The sequence below is a fragment of the Amia ocellicauda genome, chromosome 8, assembly GCF_036373705.1.
Source record: "Amia ocellicauda isolate fAmiCal2 chromosome 8, fAmiCal2.hap1, whole genome shotgun sequence".
NCBI classification, from domain to species: Eukaryota; Metazoa; Chordata; class Actinopteri; order Amiiformes; family Amiidae; genus Amia; species Amia ocellicauda.
Genome location: NC_089857.1, coordinates 23,554,924 through 23,568,925, shown reverse-complemented (window position 1 = coordinate 23,568,925; position 14,002 = coordinate 23,554,924). Strand labels below are relative to the sequence as shown.

The 14,002-nt window shown below is 36.7% G+C and overlaps 1 protein-coding gene across 2 annotated transcripts in view; it reads right to left on the bottom strand.

The window, feature by feature from the left end:
• Nucleotides 1-1,748: 1,748 nt before the first annotated feature.
• The window catches only part of gak (cyclin G associated kinase), a 66,605-nt gene continuing 54,351 nt past the window's right edge, over nt 1,749-14,002 (bottom strand). For both annotated transcript variants that reach the window (XM_066710740.1, XM_066710741.1), the window contains 8 exons: nt 11,982-12,455; nt 11,306-11,476; nt 10,752-10,889; nt 10,154-10,255; nt 9,598-9,828; nt 8,962-9,110; nt 6,261-6,437; nt 1,749-5,815 (listed from right to left, as the gene is read on the bottom strand). In XM_066710740.1, coding sequence (XP_066566837.1) covers nt 5,714-5,815; nt 6,261-6,437; nt 8,962-9,110; nt 9,598-9,828; nt 10,154-10,255; nt 10,752-10,889; nt 11,306-11,476; nt 11,982-12,455 — 1,544 coding nt within the window. In that variant the 3' untranslated portion in view covers nt 1,749-5,713. The remainder of the gene's footprint in view (nt 5,816-6,260; nt 6,438-8,961; nt 9,111-9,597; nt 9,829-10,153; nt 10,256-10,751; nt 10,890-11,305; nt 11,477-11,981; nt 12,456-14,002) is intronic.

Below are 14,002 nucleotides of genomic sequence, written 5' to 3'. Positions count from 1 at the left end.
CTGCCTCTGTCTCTGTACAGCCTCTGTCTCTGTACAGCCTCTGTCTCTGTTTAAACCCGCGCGTCTGATCAATACTGTCCGCTCGGCCTCGTAAATGCTTTTGGTTTTATTATTTCTCATGTCATTGCAAGTATGTGAAATCGTAGTGTGTGCAATAGAGTTGGGTGTGCACGAAAATACGGGACAAATCGCGTCCCGTGTCGACTCAGTAAGGGAAAGTGCATTTTATTTTTCAATACGGGACTTGTGGCAACGCTAACTACCAGCCACTACCCATAGCAGCTAGCAGTACACACAAGAAGACCTACAACACATATACAAATATGGGTTTTAAATAAATCATTGACAGCTTGAAGGCACTTATTAACATAGTTGATGGAGTTGAGTTGATGGAGGCCAAGTGGAGGCCTTTGTGGTCAACAAGGTATTGTGTTGGCTGGTGGCCGTACAGGCTTTATCGGAACAAGTGGTGCATTTGGCGCATGCCTGGGGTCTGTTCAATATGCGTTACTCTGTTAAAGCATCTACAGCTGATAATGTGTGCGAATGTATATTGACAATTGGTACATTGTAATAACATATCGTATATATACTGAAGCCCCTCCCTTCCTGTAGCCATTTAATAGGTACATTAACTTCTCAGAGGGCATTGAGTAGTGAATGTCTTCTTTAATGGAAATCTTTTGTTTTAAATCGATGAATCGCTCATTTTCTCTATCTCAAATATACTTCTTACTAGTAATAAACACATTTAAATACTGTGCATTACCATGCTAGTAATATATTATCTGTGATACCAGCTTCCAATGTTAAATATTACAAATATTAATTTTGCTAAGTGGGAGCAATACTACCTCAGGTGTATCCATGGCAGACTCCACATTTGGTACCCACACTCACAAAACGTTGTACTGGTGCACAGAGTGTAACATAGAAGTAGAAAGTGAATAATGCAGTATATAATCACAGTGTTTTAATATACTCGTTTGTGTAAACTGTGTGTAAACTGATTAATACAAGTTATTTGAAAACCTCTCTCTCGATAGATAAATAGTATCGTTTTAAAGTGTGATTTCAAATTAATAAAGACTGAAGTATGAGTAAGAGTATTCCAGTTCTATAGGAAGTAGAATTCATCATCAACCATGTATCAAAGGCTTGTTCTGCGTGTGCATAAGAGTCCAGAGTCCAGAGTCCAGCCACAGTCCACAGTATGTTGAATGGGCGACTTCAACATGTGGCAGTCTGCTTGTTTGTCAGTACTTTCAGAGTTATTTCAGTTGAACATTTGTATTGTTTCTCCATTCTCATTCTCAGTTGTGGTTTAATTTTGTTAAAATATATATATATATATTTTTCCCACCTTCACTTTGTCTGTCAGGGCTTCAACTGCTTTAAGTAATAATCAGATATTGGTATATACAGCACCCTCCAGGGTTACTCATACCCTCATTGAACCTTTCAGCAAGGGTATGCAATAATCTATAGGCTACTGTACATGTTGACCTGTGGTTAATGTGTAAATTATTAACATTGTTAAAACCAAATATGTAACAATTACAAATACAACACCATGGGCTCCAAACATTTATTGTGTAACTTACCTACTCTCAAATAAGTTTGCTTTGTACAGTGACACGCAATGAATTAATTCACTGAATTGTATGATCAAATTACATTCAATGCTTTCAGTTAAATAAATGGTATAGAAACCAGGCATACAAATCTTACAAACATGGAAACTAGTGTATTTTATGATTGCATTTTATTGGTCATAAATGTCATACAAGATTGGCAGAGAATCTTCCATATTATGAATTATAGTTTAAATCATATACCAGTATATACACACACACGTATTTATAGACAATGACCACCTTCTAAACCAATCTTTTAAATTAAAAACTGTATTTTACACCTTTAGAAGAGGTGACCAAAGTAAGACTGAGGTTTGTTTTAGTCCCTTCATAATGAAAAAAATCACCAAGAGGTGAAAGTCATTATAAAATATATAGTAAGTACATTGAGTTATCACATTATCGTCGCACCAAAATATCAACTTTTAGTTTGGATGTGTGAGGCAGAAACATCCCATTGATCATTTACTTCATAAAGAAGAAATCTTTATATAGATATTGATACCAGATTGCAGAAATCCAATCTTCAAGATGTAATGCCAATTTGTAATCCAACTCTTACACATCATGTACACTGATTGTTTAAATACCCTAACTTTTAAAATGAAAATACAAAATCATTAAACAAAAACAATAAGGCTCTGCTGATGGATATGCATAATGGGGTATTTTTAACTGTAATTAGCAAGTTTGTAAATGTGCATGCTTAAATAATCAAATAAAGCATTTTTGGCCTACATATACATCCTGATATAGTTCGCCCATTGAACTGAATACAAACTAAAAAATATGGCCTAACCTATTACAATGTAGCTAGGGATTTACAAGTTGCTAAAACAGATTCAACACTTGATTTTTTGTACTCCTGTATAGAAATTACCTTTTATATATTAACCTAATGATTTGATTAAATGAGTAACTGGTACAGTGTTTTCTGGCGTGCACTGCCCTGGGCGCATGCTTGCTGACAGTACATTCTACAAGCCTCTAGCTTTGACTGTTATTCAAATAACAGCTGAAGGTATGTTTAGTATTTTAAGGCTTTAAATAATTACAGTCTTAAGTTTTTCAGTAGAAACTACAACGTGAAATGTTGATACAGTCACTGAAAACAGTCAATTTTGTCCCCCTAGTGAATAGATAATTACTTGTCCTTATTTCCTTATTATGAAAAACTAAAATAGATGTGAACCTGTTTCTGGGAAGCATTCATAACCCTAAACAATATATACTTCATATAAAGTTTATATTTAAGTTCCATACATTATTTTAAAAAAATGTCACATATACTTACCACATATATTTCTATATACATGAATTTGGTAATGTTTATGGTAGGCAAGTGGTTATCTAAGGTATTATTACAACTTTGCATATCATGAAGGTATGTTGTTTATTATTTCCCACAAAACTGCCCCCAAAACTGGTCCTGGAGCGGTAAAACATAGTTTATTGTTAATTCCGCCCGAGCACTCAATTTACCATCTGAAGCAATTACTTTATTCTTTAATGTAGATTCAAGTGACATTTCGTCTCTCGAATGAACACCTTAACAATAGGGGTCTCCAGGACCTGGGCAGAGGACCACTGCTATCAGGCACGTGCACAGATAGACCCCAGGTGGTGCTTGAGCCCATGCCCTTTTTCCCTTAAACTAAAAAAAGTGCCCTTTATCCCAAGCACTCCCCCCCTCCCCAGAACGCACTTTGTTAGCACGCCCCCTCCCTCCGGACCACACCTCGCCAACACAGGGTGCCCTTATTTTGGATTGAGCCCCTCCCCCTCAAAAAAGCTGTGCACAGTACTGACTGCTATAAATTCTGGATTCTAGGTAGAGCTAAGGGTACTGAAACCTATGGCCAAGGCAAACGTGTTTTTATTTCATTTTTTTAACTGAAACCGTAGGTGACAGAAGGCTCCTGATTACAACTATTTCAAATTGATCTAGAACAGAAAACCAAAAGCTATAGGGATCACATGACTAACGGGTATCTATAGGCCTGGCCTCAAACACAGTGTGATTTTCTAACAAGAACTCAGAATCACAAGTGACAGCAAGCAGAAGTCAAATTCTTCTTATATTTATTGAGTGTTTCTCCTCCCACCGCTGTTGTAACATCATGATGTTCTAGTTAATAAACATGAAATAAATAAAATAAATAAATAAACAGCAACATCACAGTCAAGTGTGAAGACGGCTGCTTGATTTTATAAGTGTTTATGGCTCATGATACAAGGGCACATTTTTTTTGTATTTTTTTTTTTTATTAAATGTATTTTGCCAAAAGCTCCAAGGTCATAGAGCTCTGTAAAGTGTGTGAAGGTGCAGACAGTGGCAGAATTACAGACCTGTTAGTAGCTTGGACAGTAGGTACATGGATTATGTTAACAATTAAAATGTAATAGAACGAAGAACACACAGTCACACACTGATGAAATAAGAAGTGTGGTTAGAATCATCTAATGATCAATGGTAGTGACATATTAGTAATGCTAAATGGGAAAATTATTATTATTAAAAGAACAATCTATGTGAGGTATAACGGCATAGTTCAGAATGAAATCCAAACACGATATAACACTATCATATAAAGTAGGTTTTGTACTAAACATTAACCTCAAGTTTCTTAACATTAGGTGTTCTGATGCTATATTTCCTCAAAACTTTGTTAAGTGGTATTGTAAAGCTAAGATGAAAAGGATAATGTGACCATGGAAGAGGTGACTGCCCGAGCAGTGACACCCAAAAAGATTCCAGTATATAGAATTGGAATCAGTGGAGACTAGGCACATTTGTATACCTCTTTTTTTGTTGTTACCCAAATAACTGTTTTGTACATTTATACATCTAATTTCTTGTTTGCTTTTAGTTATATCTATCATTAGTGAGTATTACTAACTTGGAAAAACAACATATTTAACACAGCCAGAGCCACACTCTGCCCTTCAAAGGCCTGATCACTCCTCAATAATATACTGCTGGTATATGTTCCCAGAAACAGTACCCAAACCATAATACCTCACAATGTTTCATTTTAACAAGAAAATACCTTGATTTCATAATTTAATTGGTGGGAGAAATATGAATTTGTTTCTGTCATGCTGTAACCTATAAATATCTGAGCAACCACATTCGTGTTAATATTTGCTTTGGAATGACTGGCTGATGAGCACTTTTACTTATAGACATTCAACCCATATATTTATCTATTTATCTTAAAATGTCTAGTACATTTCAACAAAATACAAAATAAAACCTCAAGCTAAATTGGTCCATGAATTTATATATTTTAAAAAAGGCAAATGGAAAAAAGGGAATTGTTTGTTTACAGGATATCACACCTGCTTTAGAGATCAAAGGATCATTCTGGTGCTCCATGATACTTTCATTGGAAGGAGTGTGAAATTTTAAATAATGCATAACCATCTGACGAGAGAGACTTGATATATTACAAGCCAAAAAAACAAACTAATGGGTCAAAATTCCTAACATCTTTGTATATGATTTTGTGGCTCAGTAGTTATAAGATCTTAACAGACCACATCATCAACAGAATATTTACATTATTGTTTGGTAATGGAAAACTATCACACAACTCTGAGAGGGAAGAAAATCTGCATTTTGCTCAGCTTCATATAGCAAAAAGTATCCTGGTGACAATTTCTCTTATTTTTCTTTCTCTGCAACAGTAATGGACACACACATATTACACCTCTTCACCATAAACTTTGGGATACAAATATTATGTAAAACATTTTAAGGGTATGTTAGGCATTCTTGAGAAACCACCAAATTCCAATATAATGTAAGATAAGTGTAAAACAAGATGTTTGTCCTAGGTGTGTTAAATACTGCAGTTTCAGTACAAGCTGTTTTTCAGACATTCAGGTTGATGGAGCCAGTTGCTACAGTGATCTTGAATGCAGTGATTGTCTCATGAATTCTGACAAAAAATATGCAATGATGCAGTTTCCTTCCTGGAAAACTGAAAATATCAGAGCCTTTCTACGGGCTGTAAAAAGGTAACGCTCTTAACACACAGACACAGGAACACTTTAGACCACGGTCTCCTGTCTCAGAAAAGTGCTTTTGACCCTTGATTTTCAAACTCTGACCAGGCATCCTTGAGCTCCATGAAGATCATTTTGGCATACTGCTCATACGGCTGCCCAGTGGCCTGAAAGTGAGAACAATTTTTAAAGTTGGTTAGCTTCACAGTGGCAACTGATTAAAAGCAATTTAATCTGAAACCTGGATTTAAATCATAAAAAAAATGTATATAATACAAAAGACAGAACAGTGTTTATAGAACATTTCACTTCCCATGTCATATGCATTTTAGAGTGCATTAGTAATATACATTGGTTCTGTATTAAGAGACTTTTTGAATAATACACAAGGCAAAGGACACTTTCACAATTGTAATTTGCAAATGCTTAAGCCCGGTTTGGCCCAGTCTTTTTTTTTTTTTAAATGGGTGTGTACATTTATAGGCATCATTTAACAAGGGCTGTCAGTGTGGACAGACGATAGTGATATTTGTAAAGAAACAAAAATGGGCAACTTTACCATGTTAAATTAAATTTACATACTTTGTGTGAATGTCACAAAACATATTTTACCTTGTCTGGATGGACCACCAGCACTGCTTTTCTGTAATACTTTTTGACTTGATCTGGTGTCACTAAATCGGCCATGCCCACTGACTTCCACCGTGTCTCCCCTTCCCACAGCACAGTGTGCAGGGTGGACAGCAGGGCTCGGATGTTCCGCTCCTTTCCTTCAATCCAGTCCAGGATCTGCACAAGGAGAAACAAACATTACCTTTGCGAAACTCCAGTTAAAATATATCTTTTACTTTATTGCATAGCTGATATACCCGTTTTTGGAGATGCTGTACTTTTTGGTCACTGTAAAAACAAGAAACTTGTAATATATTCATGTTAATAACCTATCATTCCCTTTCAATTGTGAGATTTTCCATTTTGCAGTATGGGTAGGTAAACCAGAGCTATCGGAGATACTCTGAAGGCCACAATACACTATGAAATTTCCATGAAATATGAATGTGTTCGATTTCGTTGGATTTCATTAAATCTGACTATGCGAAATTGCACGATTTCATTGGGTGAAATCAGATTAAATCAGATGAAATGGGGATGCAATCGCACGCTATATAAAGGGTGTTTGGGAGCGAGACTGCGTGATGAAGTTTTGAGTTTTGAAAGAGAAAAGCAAGAAAGAAGATAGAGAAATGTAAATACTTTCTGTATAGGCATATTTCATTATGACAGCTTCAGCCATGCTGTACATTGTGGCAAAAATAAGACAGCTTCACTGAAGTCTATGCAAGTTTACATTCAGTATTTGTTGCAGAAATTAATGAAAGCAATACTAGTTTCAGTATTGTACTTTGCAGAAATATATTTGTCCAACATATTTGCTCAAAACTTGTACTTTAATATTTTTTAGATATCTAACACTGATAGTCTTGCATTGTTTCATGTGTGCATGTATTTATACAAAACAAAAACAAACAAAAACAACACTGTACACTTTTACTAAAACTATTTTTTTCAGATTGACAGATTGTTATTATGCTTCTTGCGTTTTTAATTTGTTTCCTCCTTCCTCCCTTTCCCATAGCCCCTGACTGTGACCCTACATCTTGACAGCACTTAGCTTTTACTGTCCAGGATGTAGGACCTCACTTACTGTACTTGCCTGTGTAAATTGTAAATTAGAAGTTGTAAAATGTATTATATTTTGAATTGCTATATTTTATGTAAATTGAATTTGTAATGATTGATGCCTTTATTGAACTGTATTTTTGCACTTTGTTTTGCACTTATGTTGTAAGTCCCCCTGGATAAGGGCGTCTGCCAAGATATAATAATAATAATAATAATAATAATAATAATAATAATAATGATACACAACTATGATTTGAGGAAAACTAAATGGAAGAAATACGAGACTGAAAGGAAAATATGTATTTAATGTTTATTTAATATTTAATAAATGGCTTTTGCCAATTTACCACAGTTTTATGTGTACGAGACAGTAGCCGTAAACACTGTGTAAACTGGTGCTTCTCTGGCTCTCCTCTCCTGTCCAACTTCCTATCTGCTGTTCAAGCTTCCCAGTGACGTCGTAGATGTTGTCATGTGACTCCTTCTTGCTCTCTGATTGGATACTTGTCCAGGGCAATTTCATGAAAATAGGACTCTGCTCTATAGCTTGAAATTGCATAAAATCTGTTTTTTTCAATGAAATTTCGAGGAAATCCTGGGCTGCATTCGGATTTCATGAAATCGGATTTCATAGAAATTTCATAGTGTATTGTGGCCTTAAGGACAAAGCAAGACACTCCATCCTCTAGGTCAGCATCTGCTGCCTGTGAAGTCACATCTCCCAATGGCAAGGAAGCCCAGGTGCTTCAGATTTAAGGAGAGGATGCAACACTGCCAAATAGGCCCCCCTAATGGCTCCGACCCAGGAAGACAGATGCTACTTAGATAGGGGCTGACCCTGGTGACGTGCAGCATAATAAACAAAAAGCTGCACAGAACAAAACCAGGTATTTGTCTGATCAACATAATAGGCCAACATACACACAGAACAGAGCATTCAAAAACTTTGAAACTGGAAGGCGACCTGTCAAAAAGGTCCTGTAAAAACTGCAGGAAACTGCTTTCAGACAATGAGCCAAGCACTAGTCCTGAAAGATTTCCCACCACATCCCATATTGAGAGTGTGGAGGTCGCTCTGACATTAACCAGAGTGTGAACATCACCCTCAGACAGGCCCAGTTATTCTGACTATATTCTTGAGTTAGCATCTATGCCCAATGCATAAGTTTCCAAGCTAGATGGTCAAGGGTACTTGAACGGAGGCCCTGTTTGTTCAGGTAACACACAATCCTTGGGAATAATTTAAATTGCCTGCTTCTCTAGCAGAACCTTCATCTCTTTTTCTGGTGAAAACCACCCTGCTGAAGTGAGGAGGGCTGAGCCGGAACTGCAGGTCATAGCCACTCTGCACCATGGAGAAGACCCACCTGTCCAAAGTAGAGCTGAAGGGCCTTAGTCTGTAAGACATAAGGCAACTGCCCTAGCACCCTAGGCCTCATCCTCTCCTCATTCTGCTGTAAGTATCTCTGGTGACAACTGTATATCTACCCATACTATGTAATGGAACATCTCGCAATCTAAAGGGAACATCAGGTTATGAAAATAATCCTAATTCCCTGAAATAGAGAAGTTCCACCTGCCATGAATACAGCTCTGGGAAACCCTGTGATCTTGTGGAAATGACACACACCTGAAGTTTTTGAGGGTCCATATCTCTAGACATCTCTTGTTTCCTCATCTCCGCAATAGTCTTTGGTCCTTTCCTATCCATTTTTGCAGCAAAACCCTGTTTGGACAAGAGGTCCTCAAAATCATCCTCCTTCACTTTAGGCTTTGGTCCTGTGAAAACAATTATAAATGTAACACATTTAACTGAGTTAGATGTATTTTCCTATGAGAATGGTGAAAAATATGATACCCCTAGACTTAACTGTAATTATATTTTATAAATTTGAACTAATAAGGAAAGATAGTTTAACTTCAATTTATACATAAATACATATGCAATCTCTTTCAATAACTATCTCTGTTTCAGAAGAACAAAATGAGGTCCCAACTTTTGTAAAAACTGAATTCTAAATAATACATTTACATTGTAAATGTATTTCCCTTTTTAAATTCAAATTAATTGAAAAAATTATGAATACTTTGGCCACATGTCCAGAACCTTGTATTTAAATGTCAGTTCAACCATGCTCCTTGATAGAGAGAAAAAGCTAAACATATGGTTTACATGTAAACTCAATTTGAGAATAATTGCATATTTAAAGTTTTAGTAAAACAAGTATGATTATGAAAATACTTTGTATCTTTAGCGATTTCTCACCAAATCCAGGCCCCCTAATTCCTCTATCCTCTCTCCCCCCAATCACACTGAAATTGAGGTTGTAGTTAGGCTTGGCTTGCGGTGCCTGTTTGGCAGGCTGGGGTTTGGGTGTCGTCGGATTTGTCCATGGCTTTCCTGCAGGTCGTCCCGACTGCCACTGACTCCCACCCTTAGGTTGCTGGGCAGTCTTCTGGTTAAAGCCGGAAGCTTGAAACCCACCACTTGAAGAACCTGTAATAATGTATTATATATATATAATCATGAATTAGCCCAGTTTTAACCTCTTCTTATGCATCTTGTATAGCCTCCAGATATTGCCTGTAATATTACCAAAGGTCATCCAGGCCCTGAGCAACATCATGGAAGAACATACCATTCTATTTAAATTCATTCAATGATGTGCATTATAAGTTACTAGTGCTAAATATAATAACATTTCTGACTTTTATGTTTAGCCTGAGTTTACTGGATCTCTGCCCACTGACTGATAGTACATGTTACTTATTAAAAATTTGATTGCTGACAGTAATAATTAAGAATGTATAGTGTCTGTTACCTGGAAGAGCAGAGCCAATATTCCCAATGTCTGCAAAGGGGTCAAAGCTCTGGGACTTGGTCTGAGCGATGGACGGGCCAGAAGAAACATTGGATGAAGGAGCTGGAAATGAGGTAAGCCTAGTGTTAGGTAGAGCCAAAAACAATAACAGGATGTATTGTTCTTAATTCTACATTATGTGGGTCCTAATCCATGATTTATTGTTTATTTCCCACATCTTGTTTGTTATTTTTTACCAAATAAAATGTGCCATAGTAGCCCAAAAAATAAATATTAATAATTATAAACCCTACCGAAGTACAACAAATTCAAAATGTCATTAATGTAATGAGATTTTAACAATTTTAATTCACTGATTATCTATCTAAACAGAATTAACTAACTGTATACACTTTCCTGGTCAGAGAAGAAGCACTGGTATCACAATGCCTGCAATGGCAATGTACCAGGTCTTACACTGACCTGGTTAGCATTTTTGTTGTTGTTGTTGTTGTTGTTTGTGTGTGTGTGTGTGTGTGTGTGTGTGTGTGTGACCCATTTGACACCTATCAAGATAATTTAATCTTCATCTTTATCTTTATCTTTCTGCCAACTGTACCTGTGAATGTGGGTCTGCTACTGGGAGGAGGCATAGCACTACTGCTATTGGAGTTAGATGTCCAGGCATCCCAGCCACTCAGGAGGTCGGGTTGACTGGCAGAAGATGGTATCTTAGAGGTATTGGATGACAAATTATCTGCCAAAGAAAAGAAAAAAGGAACAATGCTGTAGTGTTAGCAGTATTCACATCACTAAGAGCTTTAGAAGAATTACAGAAAAGTGTAACTAAAGGACTTTTAGGTGATGCATTTATATTTTAAGCAGTCATGTTCAGTGCAGGTTGATTTCACCTGTGGTGGACTGAAATAATTATTATAAAGGATGCTTTATACAGCTTTATTAGACTTATTGATACTGAAGTACATGCATCTGTCTAGGTAGAACTGCATAAATGTACTTAAGCATTTCAGGTTTTCAAACTGGAAATCTGAGGACAATACTGGAGAGATTGCATTGCATTGACAGAAAAGTCACATCTGAATCTAGATTATGTGAGGCATTGCCATATTGCCAAGATTTAGCCAAGTTATTTATCTGTTAAGGGTGACATACTGAGGTTGAAGAAGTCTGAGCTTGAGGAGGGTGGAGGGGCCAGGTTGCTGATGTTGCTGGCTGTTTCGTCAGGACTCAGAAAACCACTGAAGAGATCAGGGCCTGACTGCTGTGCCGTAGAAGAGGAAGTCCCTACAGAGCCCATCAGAAATGGATCAAAGGGGTCACTGGCTGTGAGAAGGAGACAGACAGCAGCAAGGTGATCAATTTTAAGTATTTTGAAAAGTAAAACCGTGCATTCTCCTAATTACTTTTTCACAATACTTTCTGTCCTTGTAAGGGGAGGATTATGAACTCAACCTAAAGCAAACAATTAGTGCTGTATTAAAGTATACAAGTCAGCACAAAGAACTCTGATCAGAAAGCATCTCTACAGATCACTGACAACAAACATGTTTAAAAAGGACAGACTCCAAATAAATATTTGTATTCAAAACATTAGTTTGTTCTTGATTCAATATCTGGATACATTTCACTTTTTCAAAAAGACAAAATGACCAGATATCTGTAAGTTAGTGGTCAGTCTGAAATTATTTTATATAGCAGTGGACATAATTAAACTGTGGTCAGCTAAATGTATTTGTGAGTGCTAGGACTTTGTGCATGTTTTTTGTTAAAATTAACTGGTTGTAGTGCTCTCATGACAGCGGAGACACAGAAAAATAACATGACTTACTTTTAGAGGACTGTGGTGCTGTAGCTATAGATGATGGGCCCTGGGTGTTATTGGGAGTTGCGGTAAAGAATAAATCTTCCTCCACACCACTTCCAATCAGGTCCTCAGTACTCCCTTGCACATTTGTGGGGGCAAAAAGGTCATTTAGGAGGTCAGCATTGCTGGAAGAGGTCTTCATTCCCCCAACAGGAGGGACGGTGGTAGTTGGCCCTTCAGACTGGGAGTCTGTGTTGAGTCCTAGCAGGTCCACACTGTCTTCTGATAAGCTATCCTGGGGAAGCCTATTGAAGTCTGCTTCAAAGAGATGGTCACTGTTCTCTTGAGATGAGGCTTCATCCTCTTCACCCCTGGAACCCACCCCATCTCTAGGGAAAGGGGGGAACTCTTCCTCAGAAGGATCACTCATATCATCTTGGTCTTCAGTCACGCCGTGGCTGGTCTGTCCATCAGGACTGTCCTGCCGCCCTCTCCCATCTGAAACACAAATCAGCAGTCTGAAACCCTCACACTTCTCTATCACTGTACTCATTTGCAAAACAGATCAAATATGATCCTAATCAACAGTGAAATCTGCCTAGTTCAGTTTTCAGCAGTAGCAAACTCTCCAATGTAAGCTGGCGATGCATTCATATAACAGCTGTTACAGAAACCTAAACAGTACATTAGTAAGTGAGAAATGTGTTTTACAAACTTTGTAACAAAGTAGTCAAGAATGAATGAATCTGAGTTGCATCCTTCAATCTGATGTATCCTGCAACATTGAGTCAAGAAGATAACAGATATTGCTTATTCATTCCAAAATGATGCATACAGATCACCTTGTCCAATCACTGGAGTTGTAAATGAACAACAAACCCACTACACTACAGAGCAGCCAATCTGATTATGAAGCCATTTTTTATAAATATACGAAGCACTGCAATTTTAAAAAGCAATGTACCCAATGTTTTCTAACATTTATTCTCTAAAATGTATGCTGCAATGTATTGCACTCTATGTGCACATCTCTATACAAAAAAATTATGCCCCAGAATAGTTTAGAATATTATTGTTATTTTATTTAAATAAGCAGTTTTTAACCATGCCCTTTCTCTGTGTAATATAGCCTAGTTTTTAACCAAAAATAGGTCAATAATAAACCAATAATACAATTTAGGGTAAATAAACCAAATTACAGGTCAATAAACCAATAACAACAGTGTAGCATTCCAAATATACTGAAATATTTAATGTTTTTGCAAAAGTATCAAATTTCTTGTCATACCTATTTTTCTAATGGTCATGACAGCATTTAGGTAGGAAGAAAGATGCATAGAGATAAGAGAGAGATTAATAGATATATATGAATACCATCGCTGATATTCAATTGCAGTTTTATGTGGCCTCCTGGAGATACTTTTAAAAGTCAAATTTTAACAGCAGTTTATTTTTGTTATTTTTGTAATTACAGGTTAGTCAGAGTACACTCACAAACATTTTAGTTTGGAAACATCACTAAAATCCAACATAAATAAACCTGCATTAAAATGCTACTTTTGAGCTGTATTGTGTCCTCCCATGGCTTCGAGTTTCACAGACATAAAATTAACTAACATGCATTTAAGTGAACCAACTTGTTGCATAATTCCACATACGTGCCAAAGGAGAAACCACCTTTTCCAAATAAAATATTTAATAATCGGGGATATTAAGTTGATGTGTTATCGGTATTACTTCTGAGTCCTCTTATGCAAATCTTTGTTATTATAGCTCCACTCTATCGATGATACAGACTAATTTCTTGATGCACTGAAAAAAACAAATATTGCGGTTTTGGCAAGCATTCTGGACATTGCAGTCTTTGCATGAAAAGCACCACTTTTGGACTATACGAGTTGTACTGCTGTGCAAGGTTTTTTGTTGTTATTTAAAGTAAGTTACAGACTACCAAGTACTGCAATTCAATGGAGAGAGCTTCCACTACAAAAACCACCACTGAGAAAATAGTCTTGGATTGCAAATTACATAGCTTTACTACAATT